General features: G+C 43.3%; 1 protein-coding gene across 3 annotated transcripts in view; it reads right to left on the bottom strand.

Moving 5' to 3' along the window:
- Positions 1-1,024: 1,024 nt before the first annotated feature.
- Positions 1,025-27,566, bottom strand: part of TRIM37 (tripartite motif containing 37) — a 156,416-nt gene continuing 129,874 nt past the window's right edge. For 2 of the 3 annotated variants that reach the window (XM_040424758.1, XM_040424759.1), the window contains exons 20-25: positions 23,710-23,844; positions 22,427-22,598; positions 20,368-20,489; positions 11,559-11,708; positions 4,586-4,664; positions 1,025-3,897 (exon numbers count right to left, since the gene is read on the bottom strand). In XM_040424758.1, coding sequence (XP_040280692.1) covers positions 3,894-3,897; positions 4,586-4,664; positions 11,559-11,708; positions 20,368-20,489; positions 22,427-22,598; positions 23,710-23,844 — 662 coding nt within the window. In that variant the 3' untranslated portion in view covers positions 1,025-3,893. Of the gene's footprint in view, positions 3,898-4,581; positions 4,665-11,558; positions 11,709-20,367; positions 20,490-22,426; positions 22,599-23,709; positions 23,845-27,566 lie in introns of those variants that run through there. The other variant, XM_040424757.1, reaches the window with a different exon arrangement.

The following is a 27,566-nucleotide window of genomic DNA, read 5'->3' as shown; positions in this document are numbered from 1 at the left end:
AGAGACACAGAACAAAAATAAAAGTATTTTAATTTTTTTAAATATATTGCAGTGTAACATTGACTGATGAATCCGAAGGACACTTTCACATCCGTGTATTATTTTCCTTGTTCTCCTTCGTTATAGGAGCAGAATGAAAATAATAAATGCTGGATTTGGCACATAATTGACAGGAATGGAGCCACAGATCTCATTGTTTTTTTAACTGAGATAAAAAGTCCCAATGTTGTTGGTGGGAACTGGCATCTCTAGTGATGGCTCATCTCCTAAGAGAACAAAAGGATTGGGCATGTTCAATCCAACATGCCTGATCCTTCTTTCCCGACATCTGCAGTTACGGAAGAAGTGGAACAACATTATACCTTATCCTGACTGCCCCAGCCAAGATCGGTAGAGAATTTCACCTGAAAAACAATGATGTGCTTTATCTTCATTTAACTTTATAAATTTTCATGTCAAAACTAATTTCAATTTTGTATGGGCGATATGATGGATGGCGTTATCCCAAGCAGAATGTCCGTTACCACGGACCATAACGCAATTCTATGATGGAATGCATAGCGGAATGCCTTTAGAAGTCTATGGGCTGCGTCCTGTTTCCGTTTTGCAGGGGAGTCCTCTCCTGCATAATGGAAAGGGGCGGATCTGTTATGCAGGCCATAGACTTCTATTATGACGGAATGAATAACGGAATGCCTCTAAAAGGCATTCAGTCATAACACGAAATTCGCTCATCTCTAATGAGAACGAATAAAGTTACGTTAACATGAAGCTCACCATTGTTTTCAGTTTTTTCTAGCAGTTTGATGCGTCACACACCTACTTTACCATTTGAAAAACTGAAGCTAAATCCAAGATAGCGGTATTCAAGATGGCCGCCACGTTGGCGACATGGCCTTATAGGTTTCCAGATCACCTTTTTCATTTTATATGGGTGTTTCCTTACATTTGAGACAGCCTGTACATTAGTCCAACAGAAAAAATTGCTTTTGAAACTTTACTAGCAAGCGACATTTACAAAGGCAAATTTAGAGGTTCCATTTTATTAACAAAGTGCAACAAAAAGTTTCATTCGGTTCAAAATAAAACAGATTAAAAAACAGACACACAAATAAAAGGACAGTGGACGAGACTACACATCATATTTAGTTACAGAAGTACCATATTTCAGGCAATAACAACAATGCAAACAGCAGCTCGGATGCTACAAACAGCAGCGACGGGTTTGGCAAGGTCATTGCTCACTTGTTCAGCAAGGAATAAACTTCTCTATAGCCTTTTAGCATGTTAAATGTAAAACCACTTAAGATCATACTGAAGAATATCACCACTGACACAGTTATGTCTTTTACTATTTTGCTTAATATTTTCTGAGAAAAAAAAAAAAAAAAGCTATAAAAACGTGAAATAAATAATTCAGTATCCAGGAGGAATGTGTCCAGAGGGATCAGTATCTAACCTACCGGTGACACATATTCTTACCCTAGGGACAATAAATTTAAAGGTGCTCTCTACATAAACCTAAAAGTAGTCTATGCACTATGGGTAACTGCACTGGAAGCCTCGATGGGTGGTGGCCTGTGAAATGGAATGGTAACAGGATAATAGTTACTATACAATAAGAGCTGTACAATGTCTCATCTAGTGAGTCATATCCTGGAAATGGACATTTTTCCTTTTCTTGAATGTTGCAGGTGAATAACACCGGTAAACCGCAATGAATGATGTTTAAAGGGGTTCTGCAGTTTTTTTAAACTGATGATCTATCCTCTGGATAGATCAGCATCTGATCAGCGGGGATCCGACACCCGAGACCCCTGCCGATCAGCTGTTTGAGAAGGCAGTGGCGCTGGCAGTAGCGCCGCGGCCTTCTCGCTGTTTACCGCAGGCCCAGTGACGTCACGACTAGTATGAATGGCATGGGCGGGGCCAAGCTATGTTCAATTGAATGGAGCTTAGCCCCGTCCAGGCCATTGATGCTAGTCGTGACGTCACTGGGCCAGCGGTAAACAGCGAGAAGGCCACGGCACTACTGCCAGCACGGCTGCCTTCTTAAACAGCTGATCGGCAGGGGTCCCGGGTGTCGGACCCCCGCCGATCAGATGCTGATGATCTATCCAGAGGATAGATCAGTTTAAAAAAACTGCAGAACCCTTTTAATGACTAATTTGTACCATGTGACACCCTGACAAAAGCTTGTCTACAGGCGGCAGTACTGACAACATTAACCCTTCATATAGTAAATGAATACACTGCAACAGGGAGAAACTGTCAATAGGTTTATATATACAGTATATTATATATTCATCCTAATGGGAGCTGAATATAGCTTGGAGTCTTAAAGGGATTCTTCAGGTTTGTATGGATAGAGTTAAGGTGGTAACCTCTACAGATCACAACAGAGGTCTTGTACCCCGTTTTCCTTATTACAAGTCAGTAGCAGGGGGAAAAGACTTGCCCATAGACTATAATGGAGAGTTCACCACTAAAGTCTCCTCTGTCCTGCTACAGTGAGCAAGGGCGACAACAAAACCCTGTCCTTGTGATCAGTTGGGGGGGGGGGCGTCTAAGCAGTCACAGAAACCATAAACGTCAGGAATACTCCTGTAACCAAGAGGAATAGGTGCTCTAAGCTTGTGATACATTTGCAGTAACGTGGTCTCAGAGTTGATACCAGCTTCAGGGAAGTAAATATGCATTTACATAATGGAGAAGGTATCTAGCACTTTGTGGTCTTCAGCTCAGTTGGAGATGTCTAAATGTTCCAACTGATTACAAGATATCTGTGCATTAAAACACAGTCAGACAAGTGTGCCATTGTAGACAGGGCTCCTGAAATCTGTGCATGAAATATATCACAAACTGAGCAAATCGTGTACTCCGTTTAATCCGCTTAATCCATAGAAGGGAGCCTGCTACAGTATGTACTATGGAGACTGGTTTACAAGCTACATACCCTGGTAGACTGCATCTTTCTACCTCTCCCAATCAGAAGGTCTTCCTTATTACAATTTCTTTGCTTACACGTGAAGGCACATAGTTGCACTGCAGGTCAAGAGAGATTTAACAAATGTGGACCTGAAGGGTTGAATATACTTAGCTATATAAATACTGTAAATCAAGCTGCAAGTGTATTTATTGCTGGTTGTCTTCTAGCACCTATCTACTAAGAATGTCTTGATAACATTACAGTTTTTCTTAAAAGGGAGAAGCCGTTCGCTATTGCCCTTAGTATTTCTGGAGACGCAGAACCTAAAAATGACAATTTTATTAAATATTATACAGATCACACTCCTGTGGCAGCCATGCAAATGAGAAAGAATTGAGCTTTCTTTAGGATTAGTGCAGTGCTGTACCGGAAAGTCAATGTTTGTCATGGATTTTTATCTCAATTATTAAACATCTCTAAGAACGCGAGAATGTGTCCTCGGCTATGACCTCGTATAGATTTACTGTACTGTCCTCACAAAAGCTATGGACAGTCCCAGCGTGGTATAGCTTCTGTCAGCCAAGTCTAGCAAACCACTATCTGCCTGGAGATCATGCATAAATGCTTTTTACAAGATGTTCTTTTCATACATCAGCCACCTAGGACTTCCAAAGAAGAGACAACCATCAAGTGTTTCTTGCCTGGTGCATACAGTGAAAGCATGGAATGATTTACATTCCAATTGTACATAATGATTTCCATGCCGGACGCACTGGACTAATCCTGCATATTTACTGCCCGTGACAACTTTTGATTAAGGACTTGTGTGTAGTGCCGAGTAGCATCCTTGCTTCTATAAATATGTTACAGCAGTGAACATGCACCCTAGATTGGATGAAGTCTTAAATTTCCTAGTGTTTTGTGGTCTTCAGCTCAGTTGGAGATGTCTTAACGTTCTCACCGATTACCTAGGCAAAAAATAAATAAAACCACATGAAAAGGCTGAATACAACTATGATACAGCAAACTTCACAACTATCATTAGCATTCATTTCAGTATTCAGAGTGGACATACATTCCTACCCACGCGCTTCTAATACTTTCCCTACCACTTGAAGGAATGGTTGCATCAAGTATAGGGTTCTACCCATGAGATAAACACATTCTTGCATTTTTCTCAATGCTATTTCCATTTGTGCCATAACAACGTATGGATGTAATTAAACAAGATGTCTATATAGTCCATCACCCACTATAATAAGGATCGCTCCATTTCTCAATGGCTGTCTCCTTACCTCAAGAATCAGACTAAGAAAAAGTGATGCCTGTCACTTGCAGAATCTATATCTGTAATATATGGGGATCAGCACTGTTCTGATCTACATTTGATTAAATGCAACTTCATTGACTGTACACCAAGGCCAGACACCATGCTGTCACTATAAGCCTCATCTTGTCACCTTGCTTTCTGTACTAAATAATATGCTCTTCTGATCACACCCATACTTTTTACAATAGGGTGAGAGTAAATATACTCACACAAATAATATTAATGCAGTGAAAGTTTCAAATGCAAGCTCATAATATGCTTAGTTCATGGCTACTGTATAGAACTGCCATAAAAGAAGAAAGGATGAACTGAAATAAATGTGTTACCTTCCACCGTTGTCTCCAGCAGCAAAATGAAGGTCTTCTGAGCTTATATTGTTGTCATCTGGAAAAGGACAGGATTGATCTACACAGTGGAAAAAAAAAAGAAAAGAAAGAAGAGGGATTGAGATCAGTAAAATGTACGGACAGTCATTCAGTTGTCTGTGAAGGTTCTCATTTATCCAGGTCATGGTATATCTGTAAAGAATAAATCAAGGCAACTGGACTTACTGTAGATTTCTTGAAAACGTTTCACTCGTTCTTCCAACGAGCTTTCTCAATTCTGAGTGACTGTACAAGAATTCTCTGGGAATAAATATGCAACTGAATCAACATCTGGTAATTATCCCCAGCATGGGGTCAGAAGTCATTATACCCAGCATGGGGTCAAAGGTGTTGATTCCATTATCCTAATTGGAGTCAGTAGGTGATAAAGACTTCCCAGAAAAAGGTGTCAAGACAGCATTGTATGTGGCAGATGTCTAACCCCCCCCCCCCACCCCCCCGCCTCTATTCAAGCTTGGCTTCTCCATTTTTACGTAGATGGCCTCCTTCACACCTTGCTTGTACCAATCAGCCTCCTTATCCAAAACACTTACTTGACTGTCTTCAAAGGTGTGACCTGTTTCTTTTAGATGTAAGTACATGGCTGAATCTTGACCAGAGGTTTTGGCTCTTTTATGCTGAGCCAAGACTCCAATTAGGATAATGGAATCGACACCTTTGACACCATGCTGGGTATAATTACCAGATGTTGATTCAGTTACATATTTATTCCCAGAGAATTCTTGTACAGTCACTCAGAATAGACAAAGCTCGTTGGAAGAACGAGTTAAACGTTTTCAAGAAATCTACAGTGAGTCCAGTTGTCTTGATTTATTCTTTACAGATAGTCATTCAGATGTTTCAATCATTATCCATTGATACCGGTGCTCATAAATGGTCTACTAAAGCGTAAAGCAGTTGTCCTATTACGACAACCTACAGGGTAGGGATACGTTTCTGATCGGTAAGAAGTCTGACCAATGCGACCGCTGACAATCATAAGAGTGGGAGCCCGTGCTCTCGTGCTTGAATGAAGTGGTGAACATGCATGTGTGCGACGTTCCATCTATGGGGTTGCACTTGTATACTGCAATCGCCAGTCTAGGAGAGTTGAATAGAGCTGCAGACACACATGCATGTCTATCGCTCCATTCAAACAGGGAACACAGGCTCCCCGGTCTCATGATAGGGAATAAGTTGTCATAATAAGACTTTAGAGGGGATTCTACGCAATAAAATCACTTTTAGATAGCTCAGTTTTTTAAAAATGAAAAAGCCTATAAGCTTGATGCCATCTCTGGAATCACAGCTGAGAAGGCCCCCCCAACATGTCAGGTTATCCTTTAGCAAAATAGAACAATGGCAGACATTTTTTTTAAACCTTTTTGTTTACTAAAACGTAAACTTAAAAGGGGTTTTGCCAGATCAGCAAATAGCATTTATTATGCAGAGAGAGTTTCCATGGTTATGACCACCCTGCAGTCCAGCAACATGGCTGTGCTTGTACACTATAGAAAAAAGTACCACCTTACGTGACCTCCCACGGTCCAGGCCACCAGAGAGGTTGGCATTGTTTCTTATAGTGTGCATGCACGACCACCACAGGGTGGTTGTAACCATGGAAACGAGCAGTGTATAATGTGATGGAAAAATGAATCCAGCCAGCAAAAGGAAGCAATATGGACAATCACAATAAATTAATAAGTGCCTTGTATTAACTTTCTCTACATGATAAATGCCACTTGCTGAACTGAGACAGCCCTTTAGGACCGTCCCTGCTCAACTATCAGTGACTGACAGCTATGTACATATGTATGTACTTAGACCTCATGCACATGAGCGTATTTTCGATTTGCATTTTTTATAAATCAAATGGGGACCCATTCATTTCTATGGGACCTCCAAAAAAAATGTGGAAGTACATGTATGTTATATGTGTGCTGTCTGCATCCATTTATCATGTAGAGAAAGTTAATACAACACTATTTTGATAAGTGGTTCCACTCACACACTCCCACCAAAAACTCCAAAGGGGTATCAATCGCCTTGGCCAAACAGGTTTCCTTCAACCTCATTGACTCGCACACAGACCCGGACGGCAGGACACTCATCCTTACAGGGAGACTAGATGGAATATTGGTCACCTTAGCAAATATTTATGCCCCAAATACGCATCAAGCCTCCTGGATCCGCACCACCCTAATTCTATTAGATAGCCTTAAGGCAGGGGATCACTCCCCATTGGAACTGATCCTGACCCTTCACACACACACCCACCAAATCATCTTGACGCCTAAACGAGACTCTGCTCTCCATACCTTCGGTTCACTCTAAAATACTGGACCGCCTTGACCTCTTCTTCAAACAGAACTTAAACACAGAAGTCTCCACTCCGTTGGTCTAGGAAGCCCATAAAGCTACAATTAGAGGGGAATTCATCTCAGCGGGCACATTCCACAAAAAACTAAGATTTTCAATTACAAAGCCTACAACTAGAGATCGGAAGGCTGGAAAAAACACACAAACAATCACTGGCAATTGCTCATCTCCAACAACTCACATCAGCACGTCTGCAATTGCATGACTTACTAAACAAGAATTCCGCGACTTACTAAACAAGAATTCCGCAAAAGTCTACATGTCAGTAAAACATTCATTTTATGCACATGGAGATAAGACCTCAAAACTCATGATGTCCCTTATTAAGAGACGAAAGCCCCGTACACATATTTCAGAAATCAAAACAAAAACAGGCGACATTACCATAGACCCGGCAAAAATCGAAGGAGAATTTATCGATTTCTACTCTTCTCTGTATCAACTAAACTCTCAAGAACAGGGGAAAAGACTCGCATGACAGATCCCTCTCCATCACAAAATTCCTATCACAAATTACCTTACCCACACTTACACCCTCATCCCATACAGAACTACTTAAACCATTCACCCGGGAAGAGGTCCAGTCAGCCCTGTGAAAATGCTGAAAAAGCAAGGCTCCAGGCCCTGATGGCCTCCCTAGCTCGTACTATGAAGCTTTCTCCTCTGTCCTGCTACCACAACTGACGGATAAATGTAACGCATATTTATCGGGGGCCACCATATCTCGACAAGAAGCTTACATCACTTTAATCCATAAAGAAGGAAAAGACCCTACACAATGTGGTAGTTACAGACCTATATCACTGCTAAACACAGACTTGAAGCTTTACGCCAGTTTACTGGCAAACAGATTAAAACCCCTGATTCCCTCCTTAATCTCTCCTGAACAGGTGGGATTTGTGGAGGGTAGAGAAGGGAAAGACAGCACCATGAGAGTTATCCTTACTAGAAAACGCGACACGTAAAAAAATCCCAGTTGGTGCTGTTGGGGACTGATGCAGAGAAGGCCTTTGACAGGGTGGACTGGACCTACATGAAGCAGGTACTAAGCCATTTTGGTTTCCCACAAACTTTCATAGAAGCCATCTTCGTGATGTATTCCTGCCCCACTGCCAGACTACGCGTTAATTGGTCTCTGTCAGGATATGTAATGGGACTAGACAGAGAAGCCCCCTGTCCTATTCGTTGTATCCCTTGAACCACTATTACAATCAATTAGGGAACACCCAGACATTAGAGGATACGACTATGGTCGTTTTGTACATAGTGCAGCAGCTTATGCAGATGACATTCTGGTGATTATAACGAATCCTACCACAGTGCTTCCAGCGTTGCAGACGCTTCTACATAATATATGGCTATTGATAAGTGGTTCCACTCACACACTCCCACCAAAAACTCCAAAGGGGTATCAATCGCCTTGGCCAATTAATCATCTTACAATCTCGATACCCCTTTCAATGGCCGTCAACGCACATTACATATCTCGGCCTTAAGATTAGCCCGGTTTGGAAGGATTTATACACAACTATGCCCCTATTCCCCGAACATTCCAATCAATACTAGAGTCATGGTCTCTCCCTTTCCTGTCTTGGATGGGACGTAAGAATCTTATCAAAGCGATACTACTTCCAAAATTACTATATCTATTTCAGACATTGCCAATTCCACTCCCAATCTCATTCTTCACCACAATTAAGAAACTTATAAACAATTTCTTATGGCACGACAAAAGACCCCGTTTAAACAGTGCACTGATCACTCAACGTAAAACAAGAGGTGGTATGGCATTACCTGATTGGAGACTATACTATGAAGAAGTGCATTTGTCCAGACTGATACAATGGACTAGAACAGATAATAACAAGCTTTGGGTCCCAATTGAAGAACAATTAGCGAATAGCCCATTGAGATCCCTTCTCTGGCGAAGGAAGAAACAAATGCCTAGTCAACTAACGCAAAACTCCATCACCCAGGTATCATTGAGAATTTGGTAGTCATACATAGAAAATCTTAGCCCTATCCTATCCCCACTTAGGACACTAGCAGATCTCTCAGAATTATATCGCACAAAATACTCAGACATCGGTCTCAGAGACTCGGAGCAAAAACCCATCTTGATCTGCTCATTCTTGGATACAGAAAATACCGAAGACCCATTAATCCACACCTCCCTACACTCTTTACAAAAAGCTCACATCCGATCTATAATAGTCCCCTAATTGACCTCCCCTGACTTCCAGAGAGAATTGACCCAGTTTGAAAAATTGATAGCCTCAAGTGCCCCTCCCAAACACCTACTCTCTCAAGTCTACAATATCCTCTACATCGTAAAATACCCATGCGACAGACGGTATGTCTCAGAGTGGAGTCAAGATTTTGACACCACATGGACGGAACCCGAAATAAAACAACTATATCGTCACTCGCACGGTTTATCCCGATGCACACGCCTTCAAGAAAATTCGTTCAAGTTAGTTACCAGGTGGTATCTCACTCCAACCCGGCTTAAACAAATGAACTGCCTCAGTTCGGACAACTGCTGGAGATGCCTCCACTCATGGGGTACATACCTACGCATGTGGTGGAGTTGCCCGGAGATTCAGCCTTTCTGGTCTGAGATACTGGAACTGACAAAGCGCATATGCGCACTAGACAAAATCCCAGCGCCAATTTCTGTACTGCTAAACATTAGACTGAATGACATTCCCCACGCTAAACGAAGGCTCTTCCACTTTCTGACCACTGCAGCGAAGTCGCTGATACCTCAATATTGGAATCAACAGACTTCAACTTCCATATCTCAGTGGTTACACAAAGTAAACCATATTTATATTATATAGGAGCTTCCTGGATGGGAGTCTAGAACACACACCAAATTTCAAAAGATCTGGGAGGACTGGTCAACTTACCGCTCAATGGCATCTGCTCTCAACAAGCTAGTGGAGACAAGTCTCGTTCCCAATTGACCGCGACTCACTCGACACCAGAATCTTCTCACGTTCGCCCAATAACCCTCCCTTACCCATAGCTCCCCCCTCCTCCTTTATCCAATTCACTCCAAATCGTTTGATGTACCAGTAATTAATATGGTATGATGAGCTGTTTGCTTATTACCCCTGTTCTATGTACTCTGAGATTATATCGTACCACTATTATACTTGTTTTATCTCGGAAAATTTAATAGAAAGAGAATTGAAAAGAAAGTTAATACAAGGCACTTACTAATGTATTGTGATTGTCCATATTGCCTCCTTTGCTGGCTGGATTCATTTTTCCATAACATTATACACTGCTCCTTTCCATGGTTACGACCACCCTGCAATCCATCACTGGTGGTCGTGTTTGTGCACTATAAGAAAAAAATGCCAGCCTCACTGGTGTCCAGGACCGTCGGAGCTCACATAAGGTGGTACTTTTTTTCTATAGTGTACAAGCACAGCCATCCTGCTGGACTGCAGGGTGGTCGTAACCATGGAAACTCTCTCTGCATAATAAATGCTATTTGCTGAAGTGGCAAAACCCCTTTAAGGGTTGGAAAGCAGACTGCAGACAGCCAGATCAATCGTGATAACTTGCAGTGGTTGTGGTCATCAAACACAGAATAATTGTTCAAGATAACAGGCAGGGGCGGTGCACACACAGTAAGGCAAAACTGTGCACATTTCAGAGTGGACTTTTATTGTGGGAAGGGAAGTCTAAGGCACACCTGTGCAATATTCATGCTGTCTAATCAGCACGTTGATATGCCACACCTGTGAGGTGGGATGAATTATATCGGCAAAGGAGAAGTGCTCACTAACACAGATTTGCGTACAACATTGGAGAGTAATGGGTCTTTTGTGTATGTAGAAAAATGTTTCAGATCTTTGAGTTCAGCTGATAAAAAATGGGAGCAAAACCGAAAGTGTTGTGTTATGCTCAGTGTATGTTTTTTTTATATAAAAAACAAGTAAGAGTGATTTAATTAGACAGAGCCACGTCAATGATAATCTGGTTTCCAATGTTCTAAATCAGCATCAGCAGAAAGATGGTGTCAGCTCATTTCCAGAACAGCATGAAACAAAGACGGTAATAAAAAGACAGACACAAGAAAGCTATAAATTCGGACGCCCTTATTCCATTAGTCATTGTTCTTATAAAGCGGTGGTGGGCTGGGTGTAATCATTAAAAGTGGAGAATACCATTGACTGCTACAAGACAGAAATACTGTTGTACAGATAAAATATATTAATTAAGTCAAGTGAAAGCTAAAACTGAATAATCCAATAAAAAAAAATAACCTGCAGTACACAACATAAGCACAAGGTGGCATGGAGAGCTTTCACATTTAATCATATTGTACACTTCAATACACTTATTCCTTAGGCGACTGTCGAGAATTATAAAATGCATAAAGCAAGAAGGTAACCCCTGTTAAAACCCCCAGTAGTAATAGCACTAGCCGGGTTCAGAATCTGCATGTCAGGTGTGGTAACAGGGATGGACATGTACCATGGAACAATCTAAACGGAGGGGAAAATCTGTATATAGTCACAAGACGGAGGTAACTCACCGTCACCAGAAGGCTGTGCTGCGAAAGGGTCATTAAAACTGCCACAGGTTATACTCTCTTCCTGCTCTTCATTTTCAGTGTCACACTCAATGTCGCTGTCACTACTCATTCCTGGCAAAATGTGAAGAACATGCTTGGAGCATAAACCAGCTGATGGAAAGGGGGAAAAAAAACAAAAAACATAAAGCAGGATTAAAACACAGAACCCGACCATAACACATTCTACAATAAAGAAATGCACATGATGAGTGTATAATACATAGAAGGCCTTACTAGTCCTGGCAGTGAAGATGTTAATCTGGTAATCTGTTAAATGAGACTAAATGGTACTGTAGAGCACATCACGCAGCAGTGACTAAGCGTGAAAAAACCCTCTCTTATACCATGTCACTGAAAGACCTTCTCTAAATGCCAACTCCCACACACTTTTCACATGCTGCAGATAGGGTTGGATGCTGGCACCTTAATAGAAGTTCTGTACTACAAGGCATCAGTCATTGAAATTTAAATGAGTGCAGGGGTGGAAGAATACCGTGATTGAGCAAGAAATAAATCACACACACTTATTAGAGATCACTTACAAAAAACAAGACTTCTGGAGCTGAAACAGTCGGCAAACAATACAAGCAGTTAGCAATTGTTCAAAAATGCCTATTGAGTAAGCTTGGTGATTCACATCATGCCAGCTACCATATTTATTTAAAAGCCTCAACTGCAGGTTCAAGGGGTATTCTGGTTATAGATAGGACCCCCACTGATCTGATAGTTATCCCTATCGCTGGGACCCCCACCGATCACAAGAACGAGGGCCCCATACTCCGTGAAGCCCCCCTGAAATGGATGGAGCAGCTAGTCGAAAAAGTGTGCCAGACTCCATTAATTTCTATGGGAGTGCTGGGGGATCAACAAGGTACAAGGCCTCTGTTTTTGTGATTGATGGGGTCTCAGTGGTAAGATCCTGTGGATAGGGGATGACTTTCTATAACCAGAATATACCTGCAGTTGGGTCTGTAAAAGAAATATGGCAGCTGGCATGATGTGAATCACCAAGCTTATGCCTTAGGCCTCATGCACACGACTGTTGTTTAGTTCCACATCCGAGCTGCAGTTTTTGAGGCTTGGATGCGGACCCATTCACTTCAATGTGTGCTGTCCGCATCTGTTGCTCCGTTCCGTGGTCCGCCCAAAAAATATAACCTATCCTATTCTTGTCCGTTTTGCGGACGAGAATAGGCAGCTATAACACCACCCAACAGTCATGTGCATGAGGCCTTATTCACATGTCAGTGTTCGGTCAGTGATTTCCATCAGTAATTTAGAGCCAAAACCAGGTGCAGCTCTAAACACAGAACAGGTGCAGATCTTTCTCTTAGGCCTCATGCACACGACCGTTCTGGTCCGCATCTGTGCCACAGTTTTTGCGGCTTGGGTGCGGACCCATTCACTTCAATGGGGCCGCAAAAGTTGCTCCGTTACGTGGCCCCGCAAAAAAAATATAACATGTCCTATTCTTGTCCGTTTTGCGGACAAGAATAGCCATTTCTACAATGGGCCGCCTGTTCCGTTCCGCAAATTGCGGAAGGCACACGGGCGGCTTCCGTGTTTTGCGGACCTCAAAAAACGGAAAGGTTGTGTGCATGAGGCCTTATACCTTGTCTCTGAGTAGCTCCACACCTGGTTTTGGCTCACAATCACCCATAGCTTTTTACATTTTCTGTTCCAATATATGAGGGCTTATTTTTTGCAAGACACGTTATATTTATTAATGGCACCATTTAAATTTATCATATCTTGTACTGGAAAATGGGAATAAAATTCCTTGTAGGTAGAAAATTAAAACGATTGTCCCCCCCAATGGCTGGTGAGCAAAATAGAAAACATTGCACTATTATTTTGTCATGGGGATTTTTAAACTAGTTATGAGGGTTTGATGCTTTTTGTAAAAACTACAGAATGTAGGACAACCCCTTTAATGTACCCACCAGGGGCAGACTGGGAATTTAAAGTGGTCCTGGAAAAAATAAAGTGTCCCCATGTTTTAACCACTTCACATCCGCCCATAGGATATAAATGTCCTATCGGTAGATGTTTATCTCTGATTGGACGTTCTGGAACGTCCATTCAGAGATGGCAGCTGCACGCTAATCGTGCAGCTGCAGAGTGGGTTACCCGCTGTCAGTGACAGCAGAGCAACCCAGAGAGAAGGCAGGGACACTTCCCAGGTGTCCCTGCCTTCTAGATCGCTGTATACACAGAGCTCAATGAGCGCTGTGTATACAGATCAGGAAGCGCTATGCGCCATCATGTGACCGCTGGGGCCGGCAGAGTGCAGGAGCTGTCGGGTCTTCCACAGACCTCGATCAGCCCTTCACTAAGGCTGTACAGCCTCTCTGGGGGGTGTATTTCCCCTGCAACTTGGGCTACTATGTCAGCCCAAGGTACAGGAGAAATCAATGGTGGAGGAAAAAAAAAAAAAAGAAGTGAAGGTAAAGTGTTACAAAAAAATATATATATATATATATATATATATATATAAAAAAGGTTTCACATGTAAAAAAAAAATTCCCCAATTTAAAAAAATCTTAAAAATATAATAAAAATGGACATATTTGGTATTGCCGCGTCCGTAAACAACCGGATCTATAAATATATCACATGATCCACCCCATTCGATAAACACCATAAAAAAATAAAAAACGTGTCAAACAAAGCCATTTTTGTCACCTTACATCACAAAAAGTGCAACTCCAAGTGATCAAAAAGGAGTATGTCCCACAAAATGGTACCAATAAAACAGACACCTCATCCCGCAAAAAATAAGACCTTACCTAAGACAATCGGTCAAAAAAAAAAAAAAAAGCTATGGCTCTCAGATTATGGAGACACAAACTATAAAAACGCTATTTTTTTGGTTTAAAAAAAATGCTATTGTGTAAAACTTAAAGTATAACTTTCGTATTTTTTTTTTTTTTGGAGTATTGGATTGTGGTGATTAATATCACCTTGGTGGCCCTATTTCAACTTTTCACTGTGTATTCAATTACCCCTTAATTCCACATTTTTGTCCCCTGTACTGCCTACTTTTACCTGTGCTTAAAATAGGGTTGCTAGGCATGGTCAGTCTATCTGTTGAAGGACAGAGCACGCAGTGTGCAGGCTGCGTGCAAGGTCACATTACTGACAGCCAGGGACTGTAAGTAAATGATTAAAGCCAGGTCCTCCCCAGCAGCTGATAACAGTGCCTGGGCTGTGTGCACTTCTCCCTGTCCCTGCGCTTGGCAGACGCTCCCTCACTCAGCAGAGCTGGAGAATGCAGAGTTGGAGCAGCGCACACCAGGGAATGGAGATCTGCCGTCTGCTCAGTGTATAAATGAAAGCAACATGTGGTAAGAGGACCCCTTTAGGGGGAGGGCTCTGGTTACTGACACTTTTGGGGGGCTATTGTTACTGGCTAGTGAGGGCAGGAGGGATTAGCCTCAGGGTGAGGGCAGTGGCGGCCATCTTAACTGAATAGTGAAATTGCAGTTTTATGCAGATTGGTTGCTAAGGGCTAAATCTTATTAAATATGGGGTAAGTCAGTCTAATAGTAACTGATTCTGGAATATCATGTTATTAATAACTACATATATGAAAATTGAAATTAGGGTCTAAGTGTGACAGTTATCCTTTAAATAAGAAAAAGTATACATATTCGGTATTGCCACGTCCGTAACGTTTTTCTCTATAAAAAGGTCAGATGACCTAACAACTCAGGTGAATGCTGTAAAAATAAATAAAAACTCTGCTAAAACAACCAATTTTTTGGTCACCTTGCCCCACAAAGTGAAATAATGAATGATCAAAAAATCATATGTACCCAAAAATTGTACCAATTAAAACGTCAACTCATCCTGCAAAAAACGAGCCCCTGCACAAGACGATCGGCAGAAAAATAAAAAAAATATATGGCGTTCAGAAAATGGAGACACAAAAACTATATTTTTTTCAAAAATGCTTTATTATGTAAAACTGAAACAAAGAAAGAAAGTAGACATATTTGATATCATTGCGTCTGTAACTACTTGGTCTATAAAAATAGCACATGATCTACCCTGTCAGATGAATGTTGTAAAAAATAAAAACAGTGCCAAAACAGCCATTTTTTTGTTACCTTGCCTCACAAAAAATTTAATATAGAGCAATTAAAAATTATATGTATATCCCCTAGTTTCTGAAATGGGGTCACTTTTTGGGAGTTTCTACTGTAAGGGGGCATCAGGGGGGGCTTCAAATCGGACATGGCATCTAAAAACCAGTTCAGGTAAATCTGCCTTTCAAAAAACGTACAGCGCTGCTTTTCTTCGGTGTCGTGCCCTTACATCAGTTTACGACCACATGTGGGGTGTTTCTGTACACCACTGAATCAGGGTAATAAATGTTGAGTTTTGTTTGGCTGTTAACCCTCGATGTGTTAAAGAAAAAAAATAGATTAAAATGGAAAATCTCCGTTTTAAGTAACTTGAGGGGTGTAGTTTCTACAATGGGGTCATTTATGGGGGTTTCCACTATGTAAGCCCCACAAAGTGACTTCAGACCTGAACTGGTCCTTAAAAAGTGGGTTTTAGAAATGTTCTTAAAAATTTGAAGAATTGCTTCTACAATTCTAAGCCTTCTAACGTCCTAAAAAAATAAAATGACATTTCCAAAATGATGCCAACTTAAAGTAGACATATGGGGAATGTTCAGTAATAAATTATTTATGAGGTATCACTTTCTGTTTTAAAAGCAGAGAAATTGAAAATTTTGGAAAATTGCGAATTTTTAAAAATTATTGGTAAATTTTTGATTATTTTATAAATAGAAGGTGAAATATATAGACTCAAATTTACCACTGTCATGAAGTACAGTGTCACGAGAAAACAATCTCAGAATGGCTTGGATAAGTAAAAGTGTTCCAAAGTTATTACACATAATGTGACATGTCAGATTTGCAAAATTAGGAAGGGGGAAATGGCTCGGATGTGAAGTGGTTAAGCAAATCCAAAGTGACAGAAGGCTGGGGAAACGGAAGTAGGCAGGGACAACAAAAGTAGTCAGGGTCAGCAATACTATAGTGCAGAACCAAATACCACAGAGCAGCAAAACATACTGTCATCCACACCATAGCATCCAACTAGATCACCTTCCTGAGGACAACAATATACTTGAATTCCAGAGGGCACCTGAGGCAGCTAGACAGGAGCAAATGTACCTGGCTCTCCTAACATTAACCATTTTTCACCTTAAGGACCAAGCCATTTTGTGCAAATCTGACATGTGTCACTTTATGTGGTGATGCTTTTACTTATCCAAGCCATTCTGAGACTGTTTTCTCGTCCCATATTGTACTTCATGACAGTGTTAAAATTGAGTCAAAAAATTTATTTTTATTTATAAAAAATGCCAAATTTACCAAAAAGTTGGAAAAATTTGTAAATTTTCAAATTTTTATTTATCTACTTTTATAAAAGATAGTAATACCTCCAAAAATAGTTATTACTTTACATTCCCCATATGTCAACTTCATGTTTGGATCATTTTGTGAATGTCATTTTATTTTTTGGGGACGTTAGAAGGCTTATAAGTTTAGAAGCAAATCTTCCAAAACCCATTTTTTAAAGGACCAGTTCAGGTCTGAAGTCACTTTGTGAGGCTTACATAATAGAAACCACCCAAAAATTAACGTATTTTAGAAACTACACCCCTCAAGGTATTCAAAACTGATTTTACTAACTTTGTTAACCTTTTAGGTGTTCCACAAGAATTCAAGGTAAATAGAGATGAAATTTCAGAATTTCACTTTTTTGGCAGGTTTTCCATTTGAATCCATTTTTTCCAGTTACAAAGCAAGGGTTAACAGCCAAACAAAACTCAATATTTATGGCCCTGATTCTGTAGTTTTCAGAAATACACAATATGTGGTCATAAACTGCTGTACGGGCACACGGCATTGTGCAGAAGGAAAGGAACGCCATACGGTTTTTGGAAGGCAGATTTTGCTGGACTGGTTTTTTGACACCATGTCCCATTTGAAGTCTCCCTGATGCACCCCTAGAGTAGAAACTCCAAAAAAGTGACCCCATTTGGAAAATATGGGATACGGTGGCAGTTCTGTTGGTACTATATTAGGGTACATATGATTTTTAGTTGCTCTATATTACACTTTTTGTAAGGACAAGGTAACAAAAAATAGCTGTTTTGGCACAATTTTTATTTTTTGTTATTTACAACATTCATCTGACAGGTTAGATCATGTGGTATTTTTATAGAGCAGGTTGTTACGGACGCGACAATACCAAATATGACAACGTTTTTTGGTTGTTTTTTCAGTTTTACATAAAAAAGCATTTAAAAAAAAAAAAAGATTTTTTAGTGTCTCCACATTCTGAAAGCCGTAGTTTTATTTTTTGGGCCACTGTCTTGTGTAGGGGCTCATTTATTTCAGGATGAGATGACAGTTTGATTGGTACTATTATAGGGTGCATATTACTTTTTGATCACTGGCTATTACACTTTTTGCGATGTAAGGTGACAAAAAAATAAATTCACACCGTTTTTATTTTTTACGATATTCACCTGAGGGGTTAGGTCATGTGATATTTTTATAGAGCAGGTTATTACGGACGCGGCGATACCTAATATGTAATTCTAATACCTTTTTTTTCCTTTATGTAAGTTTTACACAATGATTTTATTTTTGAAACAAAAAAAAAAATGGTTTTAATGTCTCCATAGTCTGAGAGCCATAGTTTTTTTCAGATTTTGGGCGATTGTCTTAGTTAGGGTATGATTTTTGTGGGATGAGAGGACGGTTTGAATGGCACTATTTTGGGGTGCGTATGACTATCGCTTGCTATTACACTTTTTGTGACATAAAACGGCTTTTTTTACACCATTTTTATTTTTTTACGGTATTCACCTGAGGGTCATGTGGTATTTATATAGAGCAGGTTGTTATGGACATGGCAATACCTAATACGTATACTTTTTTTTATTTACTTAAGTTTTACACAATAACAGCATTTTTGAAACCAAAATAAAGAGGTTTTAGTGTCTCCATATTCTGAGCCATAGTTTTTTCTTTTTGGGCGATTGTCTTAGGTAGGGGCTCATTATCTGAGAGATGAGGGGACGTTTAGATTGGTACTATTTTGGGGTGTATACGCCTTTTTGATCGCTTGGTGTTGCACTTTTAGTGATGGAAGGTGACCAAAAAATTGTTTATTTAGCAGTTTTTATTTTGTTTTTTTGACAGGGTGTTCACCTGAGGGGTTAGGTCATGTGTTAGGCGGAGTTCACACGGGCGTGACAGATTTTTTTCAGGATGCGTCCTGGGTGTACTGCTGTGTACTGGGTGCAATGCGTTTTGCATGCGCGTGATAAAAAACTGACTGTGGTACCCAGACCCGAACTTCTTCACTGAAGTTCAGGTTTGAGTTAGGTGGTGTGTAGATGTTATTATTTTCCCTTATAACATGGTTATAAGGGAAAATAATAGCATTCTTTAATACAGAATGCTTAGTAGGTGGTCAATTGAGGGTTAAAAAATAAAAAATAATTAACTCACCTTCTCCTCTTGATCGCGTAGCTGCCGGTCTCTTCTCACTTCTTTAATCATGAGCTGCCGGCTAAAGGACCTGTGGTGACATCACATCACATGGTCCATCACCATTTATTTTTATTTTTTTAACCCTTAATTGACCACCTACTAAGCATTCTGTATTAAAGAATGCTATTATTTTCCCTTATAACCATGTTATAAGGGAAAATAATACAGTGAATAGACTGTCATCTTAGCAACCATGCGTGAAAATCGCACGGCATCCGGACTTGATTGTGGATGCTTGCGATTTTCACTCAGCCCCATTCACTTTTATGGGGCCTGCTTTGCGTGATAAACGCACAATATAGAGCATGCTGCGATTTTCACGCAACGCATAAGTGATGCGTGAAAATCACCGCTCATTTGCACAGCCCCATAGAAGTGAATGGGTCTGGATTCAGTGCGGGTGCAATGCGTTCACCTCACGCATTGCACCCACGCGGAAATCTCGCCCGTGTGAACTGAGCCTTAGTTTTATAGAGCTGGTCGATACGGACGCGGCGATACCTAATATGTGTACTTTTCTTTTTCCCCCCTATTTTTTACAATTTTTTTCCCCTTTATTTTGGCAAAAGGATATTTTATTTTATTTTTTTTACTTGAAACTTTCTTTTTTTTTTTTACTTTTTTTTCACTTAGTTTTTTTGTCCCACTCTGGGATTTTAACTTTGGGGGTCTGATACCCTTTACAATGCATTCCAATACTTCTGTATTGGAATGCATTGGCTGTATGTGTAATACAATGTGTATTACACATACAGCTTCCTGCCTGTGAGATCCAGGGGGCTGGATCTCACAGGCTCTCCCCCGGAAGGCAGCCACGATGCCTAAGGAAGTCATCGCGCTGCCATCGGGTCAAGGGTTAATGCGATGCCGGCGCATGCAGCAGGGGTCCGGCTATTAGTGACTGCCAGAACCCTGCTGCAGATCGGGTCCTCTACGGGTCAATTAATGCAGAGCACATCAGATTGTTATGAACCTGGCTGGCAGCCGTGAGGGCTCAGGTGGACCCCTGGGCATCGGCCCACCAGGAAATTTCCCTGTAGGGTCAATGACCAACTCGCCCCTGGTCCCCACCTAGTATGATATTCCCTGTAGAAATACAAAGCATATAAAAATAGCCAAGCTGAAAATGGGACATGTGAACATAATCTGCAAAACGAGATAGGGAGACAAACATATTTTACCTTCATCTGGATACGATGAAACTCCTTCTGAAATCATAGGGTTAATTTCACCTGCATCTTGATCACTGTCTAAGCTTCCAGGCTGTACAGTATCCTTTACACTCCATCCTTTTGAATTTGATCTTTGTAAGAAGATATGGATTTAATTTGTAATTCACATAATATAAAGCTGAAGTACATTATGAGAAGATCATTTCTCAACAAGTAAGTTGACTATACACTCGAGACAGCGGGTGGGCTAATGCTTGTTCAATTGATACCTATTCCTCCTGACCTCTTCCCACCCCCAATACACATTTAGATCAGCGGACAGCTCTGGCGTTGGCTTATCTGCTTTGAGAACAGAAGAATGAGGCATGTTGAAGTCATCCCCCAACATCTGCCACCAGGAAGAGTTAGGACACCACTATAGACATTTGCCAATATTTGAAGGTTCAGCTGACATTCATCGTATATGTATGGATACTTTTATAGTGACTTAATCCATACATAAAAGGGGTCAACCACAAAATCATCTTAACCCTAGTTGTTATGGGCTGCTTGTCTCCAAAATGAAAGCAATTTTAGAGGTTGAAACAGCACAAAAGTTCATATCATCCTTTCTCTTCTACGAGCTGTCGGCTCTCCTGTTCTGGGCAGGTAGGGTGTGTTACCAGGAATCAGCAACAAGGGGTTCATTTTGGCCCACCTTTGTGATATATACTCCCTTGTTTAGTGATATCTGCAACAAGTAAAAAAGGAAAAAAAATTGCATTTTGAAAGTCAATTAGAATTTAAAGGGCTTCTCCGAGATTCACATATTGATGAGCTACCCTCAGCATAGGTCATCAATATAAGATCGGCAGAGGTCCGACTCCCAAACAACTGTTTGAGGCGAGTGCCATGGAGTCTTCGAAGCTTGCCAAGCACAGCGCCGTCCATTGTATAGCGGCTGTTCTTCATACTGCAGTTCAGCCTTAGTCACCTGAATGGGGTTGAGATGCACCAAGGTCATGTGACATCATGCTGTGCATCCGCCCTACAGCCGATCAGCAAGGGTCAAACTCATTTTGATGACCTATCCTCCGGATAGGTCATTAATATGTAAATCCTGGAGAACTCCTTTAAACAGGGTCTGTCACCAGATCTCACAGTTAGAGCAGGATTGAATAAAACAATAGCTTTAAAATCAGGAGCTGATATTTCGAAATGGATTTTAAAGGGAACCTGTCATCAACTTTATGCTGCCCATACTAATGGCAGCATAAAGTAGAGACAGATGAGTGTATTTCAGGGGTCTGTCATTTAAAAGTAAGTGGTTGCCGAAAACCAACATCACAATCATTGCAGACCGGGCCTGGAAAAGAGTCCCAGCCACCTGAGAAGAGTCCTGGTTATTCATGAATTCCTGCTCTCCTGATGACTGACAGACAGTCTTCTACCTAGTTTTCTCGCTTTCTCTCTAGGAGAGAACTGCCAATTATCAGCAGATGGGTGAGAAGAGCAGGAGATTAGGAATAACCAGGACTCTTCTCAGGTAGATTTGACTCTTTTCAAGGCCCGTGCTGCAATGATTATGATGCTGGTTCTCAGCAACCACTTAATTTTAGCTCATGAGTGACACACCGGTGAAATCACCATTTCTGTCACTATTTTATGCTGCCCTCACTGAGGTCAGCATAAAGTTGATGACAGGTTCCCTTTAAGGCCATTTTTACATGGATTTTCAAAATAAGTACATCAGCTTCATCAGGACTAAGTGATCTCTTTAATAATGTCTGCAGTTTGTCTTGTGGAATCTGATGACAGATTACTCAGATTTATTCTTATATAAATGTTCTGCTTTTATGTGTCACTATTTATGTGTCACTTTGTGTGCCACTATTATTGTTGCTCATTGCTGACTGTCGTCAGTAAGGTCTCTTTTGTTCTTGGTGATGGGCAGAAGTGACAACAAGTAATTTTTTGTCCATGTTCAAAATTTCCAAACATAGAATCTTCTCAAGTATCCCTGTGAAAATCCAACAGAAAATCCTAAATGAACCACCTAAACAGACAACCCATACATTGGCTGACCTACCCCAATGTAACAATTTTTCTAGACTTCTCCAGGCACATGGCTTGGATTTCGGCACTGAGGAGGTCAGGCTGTCTATCTTCTGCCTTAGAGCTGGATGGTATCTCAGGACTTCCATTACCTAGAGATCTTGGTGATCCATGTCTGCTGCTGTTCTTGGCGCTAGTGCCACAAGCTGAAAACACATCAACTTTATATTAGTGTACTGGAATGTACAATATTTTGAACCATTTCATAGTAATGAGTTTGCAAATATGACACCAACTCTGCACAGATCCCTATAACCACTCTAAACAGGTCTTGGGAAAAGCACTTCTAATATCCCCATGTTTAGGGAGATGACTTGTGAGAAAATGTTTTATTCATAAATTAATCATATGCTAAATAAGCCTAAAGTGTCCGCTGGGCGGTCTTTATTCAGTGAAAAACCTTGGCTTCTTGGAGGCAACTCCTCCCCTCTGCTCTTGATTGAAATCTTCTGGAAAGGACATGCGATAATGCAGGAGACATTAATCAAGAATGGAAGAGAGGGGATTCCACTGATCAGCCTCGGCACTGGAATCAACTCCCACTGGACTCTTTATTCTTCATTAGGATACAGTGCTTGCATAAATAAAAGCATAATTTTCTCAGGTATGCTTACATCAGCAAACATGTGGATGACTGAACTGCTTTGTGTAAGACCTGCCATATCTATCATTGTCAACATTTTATGGAAGTCAAATCTACTTACAGATTCCCTTGAAATCTATTTGATGCGTAATGTGCATTTCATATTAAACTTCTAGATCTACTCCTTGGAGCGCTGCACAATGCTTAAAGGGGTTCTGCACTTTGTTTAAACTGATGATCTATCCTCTGGATAGATCATCAGCATTTGATCGGCGGGGGTCCGACACCCGGAACCCCCGCCGATCAGCTGTTTGAGAAGGCAGCAGCTGCTGGAGCCGCGGCCTTCATACTGTTTACCGCAGGCCCAGTGACGTCATGACTAGTATCACTGGCCTGGGCTTGGCCCCGCCCAGGCCAGTTGATACAAGTCGTGACGTCACTCGGCCAGCGGTAAACAGTGAGAAGGCCGCGGCGCTGCTGGAGAGCCGCTGCCTTCTCAAACAGCTGGACCCCTGCAGATCAGATGCTGATGATCTATCCAGAGGATAGATCATCAGTTTAAACAAAGTGCAGAACCCCTTTAAAGCAGCTAAATGACAACCCATGTATTCTGTACACTTCATTTACATTAAAAGTATTAGCATCAGTGTGCAAATGGGAAAATGTATTCATACCTTCAGCTGGAGCTTGGCATTCTCCTTTGGCACGATGACTGCTGTCCCCATTGTCAACTGCTCTCCGTAAAGAAAGACTTCCCGCTCTTTCACTGGTTCGTGAATGCTTGGGGGAATTACATTTTTTGGTGGATGCTGGAAACATGAAATAATTGTATTATATTTAAAGTTACTTACACAGTATCATTCCGCACAAAATTTAATCTGTACCTCTTCGTAGTGGGGGCTCACTGACTAATCGCATACAGAAGAAGTCATGCAAAAAGGAAACCATTCAGGCAGCACTGGCATCCTTGAAAAAGGAGACTTTTGTATTACTTACCAGTAAAGTCTCTTTCTCGCTCTTCCTTGGGGGACACAGGAAACCATGGGTATAGCTCTGCTCCCTAGGAGGCGTGACACTAAGTGAAAGCTGTAAGCCCCTCCTCCATCAGCTATACCCTTCAGCCTGGAGAAGAGACTGCCAGTTGCGTGTCCAAGTAGTGAAAGATAATCACCAACCGGAAAAAGAACTGTCGAGCCCCAACTGGGGCAACCAAGCCGGAACCACAACTGTAACCCAAATGAAGGGCGGGTGCTGTGTCCCCCAAGGAAGAGCGAGAAAGAGACTTTACTGGTAAGTAATACAAAAGTCTCCTTTTCTCGCCCATATTCCTTGGGGGACACAGGAAACCATGGGACGTTCCAGAGCAGTCCCAGAAGGGAGGGACCAGAACAAACTAGACCAACACCAGAGGCATCAATCAACTGCCGCCTGCAACACCAGACGGCCTAAAGCAGCGTCAGCCGACGCATGAGTATGCACCCTGTAGAACTTGGTGAAGGTGTGCAAGGAGGACCAAGTGGCCGCCTTGCAAATCTGCTCCGTAGAAGCCAGATTCCTCTGAGCCCAGGAAGCCCCGACCGCTCTAGTGGAGTGAGCGGTAACACCAAGGGGCGGAACCTTGCCCTTGGCGAGATAAGCCTCAGTAACAGCCATCTTGATAAAACGGGCGATAGCCACTTTGGATGCCGCCATCCCTCTGCGCGACCCTTCCGGGATCACAAAGAGCGAGTCAGTATGCCTGAAAGAGCTGGTTACTTCCAGGTAAATCTTGAGCGCCCTGACAACGTCCAGGCGATGAAGCTTCCTCTCCCGCGGGTGGGAAGGGGAAGGACACAAAGAGGGGAGAACGATGTCCTCGTTCAGATGAAAGGCGGAGACCACCTTAGGAAGGAAGGAAGGAAGGGACCGGACGAAGAACCACCTTGTCCTGGTGGAACACTAGGAAAGGTTCCAGACAGGAGAGTGCAGCCAATTCGGACACCCTCCGAAGAGAGGTGACGGCTACAAGGAAAATAACCTTGCAGGACAGAAGTCGCAAGGAAACCGTCCGCAGAGGCTCGAAAGGAGAAGCCTGGAGCGCTGAGAGAACCAGGTTCAGGTCCCAGGGCGGTACGGGGGAACCGCGTGGGCCACGCCCTGAAGGAAGGTCTTGACAGGACCAAGGGGGGCCAGTGGGCGCTGAAACAAAATGGACCGCGCAGACACCTGACCCTTCAAAGAACTAAGGCCTAGACCTTGGGCCAGTCCGCTCTGCAGGAAGGACAAAACGGTGGGGAGAGAAAAGCGGAGCGGAGGAATCCCCAGATCGGCACAGAACCCCAAAAAGGTCCTCCAGGTCCTATAATAGATCCTAGAAGAGGACGGCTTACGGGCGCGGATCATGGTGCGGACAACGTCCGCAGAAAAACCCCTACGTGTCAGGACGGTGGTCTCAACAACCACGCCGTCAAACGTAGGGACCCTAAACGCGGGTGGAAGATCGGTCCCTGAGAGAGAAGATCTTCCCTGGCGGGCAGCGGCCAGGGCGCGTCTGCCAGGAGCAGCATGAGGTCGGCATACCAAGACCGGCGGGGCCAGTCCGGAGCGACCAGAATCACCGAGACGCCTTCCGCCGCGATCTTCCGAAGGACCTTGGGCAGGAGAGGGATGGGAGGGAATATGTATGGGCGCGCGAAGCCTCGCCAAGGAAGAACGAGGGCGTCGGCTCCGCAAGCTCCCGGATCCCTGGCCCTGGACAGAAAGGCGGGGACCTTGTAATTGAATTTTGAGGCCATGAGGTCCACGTCCGGTATGCCCCAACGAAGGCAAATGGCCTCGAATACCTCCGGGTGAAGAGACCACTCGCCGGGGTCGACGGTGGTGCGACTGAGGAAGTCCGCCGCCCAATTGTCCACCCCTGGAATAAAAATTGCAGATAGGGCCGGGACGTGGGCTTCCGCCCAACGGAGAATGCTGGTGACCTCCCGCATTGCTGCAGCGCTGCGAGTGCCCCCCTGGTGGTTTATGTACGCCACAGCCGTGGCGTTGTCCGATTGTACACGAACTGGATGACCCTTCAGCAGATGAGTCCAGTGTCGTAGAGACAGAAGGGCCGCTCTCAGCTCCAGGACATTGATCGAGAGTTTGGACTCCGATGGAGACCAAATGCCCTGGACGGATCGGGGAGGAAAGACGCCTCCCCAGCCCAAGAGACTGGCATCGGTTGTAACCACCAACCAGTTGAGTGGCAGAAAAGACTTGCCCAGATGAGGGGACTGTAACCACCAGCGGAGAGATGACCGCACCGGAGGCGATAGATGGAAGGGATGATCCAGAGACTCCGGCGATTTGTCCCAGGAGGAGAGGATCGCCCGTTGGAGAGGGCGGGAGTGAAACTGCGCAAATGGGATCGCCTCGAAGCAGGCAACCATTTGCCCCAAGACCCGCATGCAGAAGCGGAAGGACGGTTGACGGTGGAGAAGGAGACCCCGAACCGCCCCACGGAGGATCAGACGTTTTTCCGAGGGAAGACGTACCTCCGCCGCTCCCGTGTCTAAAAGCATTCCCAGGAAGACTAGTTGTCTGGAGGGGGGAAGGGAGGACTTGGGGAAGTTGATGACCCAACCGAACCTCGCCAGAGTCTCTAGAGCGAGATCCACGCTGGCAACCGCTTGAGAAAGGGACGGAGCCTTGATGAGGATATCGTCCAAGTACGGTAGCAGAAAAACACCCCTGGAACGGAGTAAGGCCAAGACCGGGGCCAGGACCTTGGTGAACACCCGGGGGGCTGTTGCCAGCCCGAAGGGAAGGGCGACAAATTGGAAGTGGAGGTCCCCTACGGCGAATCGGAGGAAGCGATGGTGACACCGGGCTACCGGAACATGGAGGTAGGCATCCTGTATATCGATGGAAGACATGAAATCTCCCTGCTCCAGGGAAGCCACCGCGGAACGGAGGGACTCCATCCGAAACCGTCGAAGAAGGAGAAAACGGTTGAGCTTTTTGAGGTCCAAAATGGGCCGCACCGAACCTCCCTTCTTGGGAACTACAAAGAGGTTCGAGTAGAACCCTTGGAACCTTTCCTCTAGAGGAACGGGGGTAATCACCCCCCTGTCCAGTAAGGCTTGAACGGCCGCGGAGAACGCAGCCGCGCTTTTCGGGTCCCGCGGCGGGCGGGAGCGAAAGAACCGATCTGGAGGGAAGGATGCAAATTCGATTTTGTATCCGGAGGACACAATTTCGAGGGCCCAGGCGTCGGAGACGTGAGCCATCCAGACGTCCCTGAAAAGGAGGAGCCGGCCCCCCACCCGGGTGGGTGGGGGCGCGCCTTCAGGCAGAGGACTGTTTTGCTGCGGGTGTGCGGGCAGCCTGCGGCTTGCGCCAGGAGGGCTGCGCCCGAAAAAACGGCTTCCTACGCTTATCCTGGGGAGGAGCCGAAGCGGCAGCTGTGGGGGGAGCCCCAGAGGCCCTGCGGGAGGACCGAAAACGAGACGCACCAGGGCGTCCGCGGGGGGCGCCCCTGGCTTGGGGTTGAGGAAGATGGGTGCTTTTA

The sequence above is a fragment of the Bufo bufo genome, chromosome 3 (assembly GCF_905171765.1).
Source record: "Bufo bufo chromosome 3, aBufBuf1.1, whole genome shotgun sequence".
Classification (NCBI taxonomy): Eukaryota; Metazoa; Chordata; class Amphibia; order Anura; family Bufonidae; genus Bufo; species Bufo bufo.
This window is presented reverse-complemented; position numbering and strand designations above follow the sequence as displayed.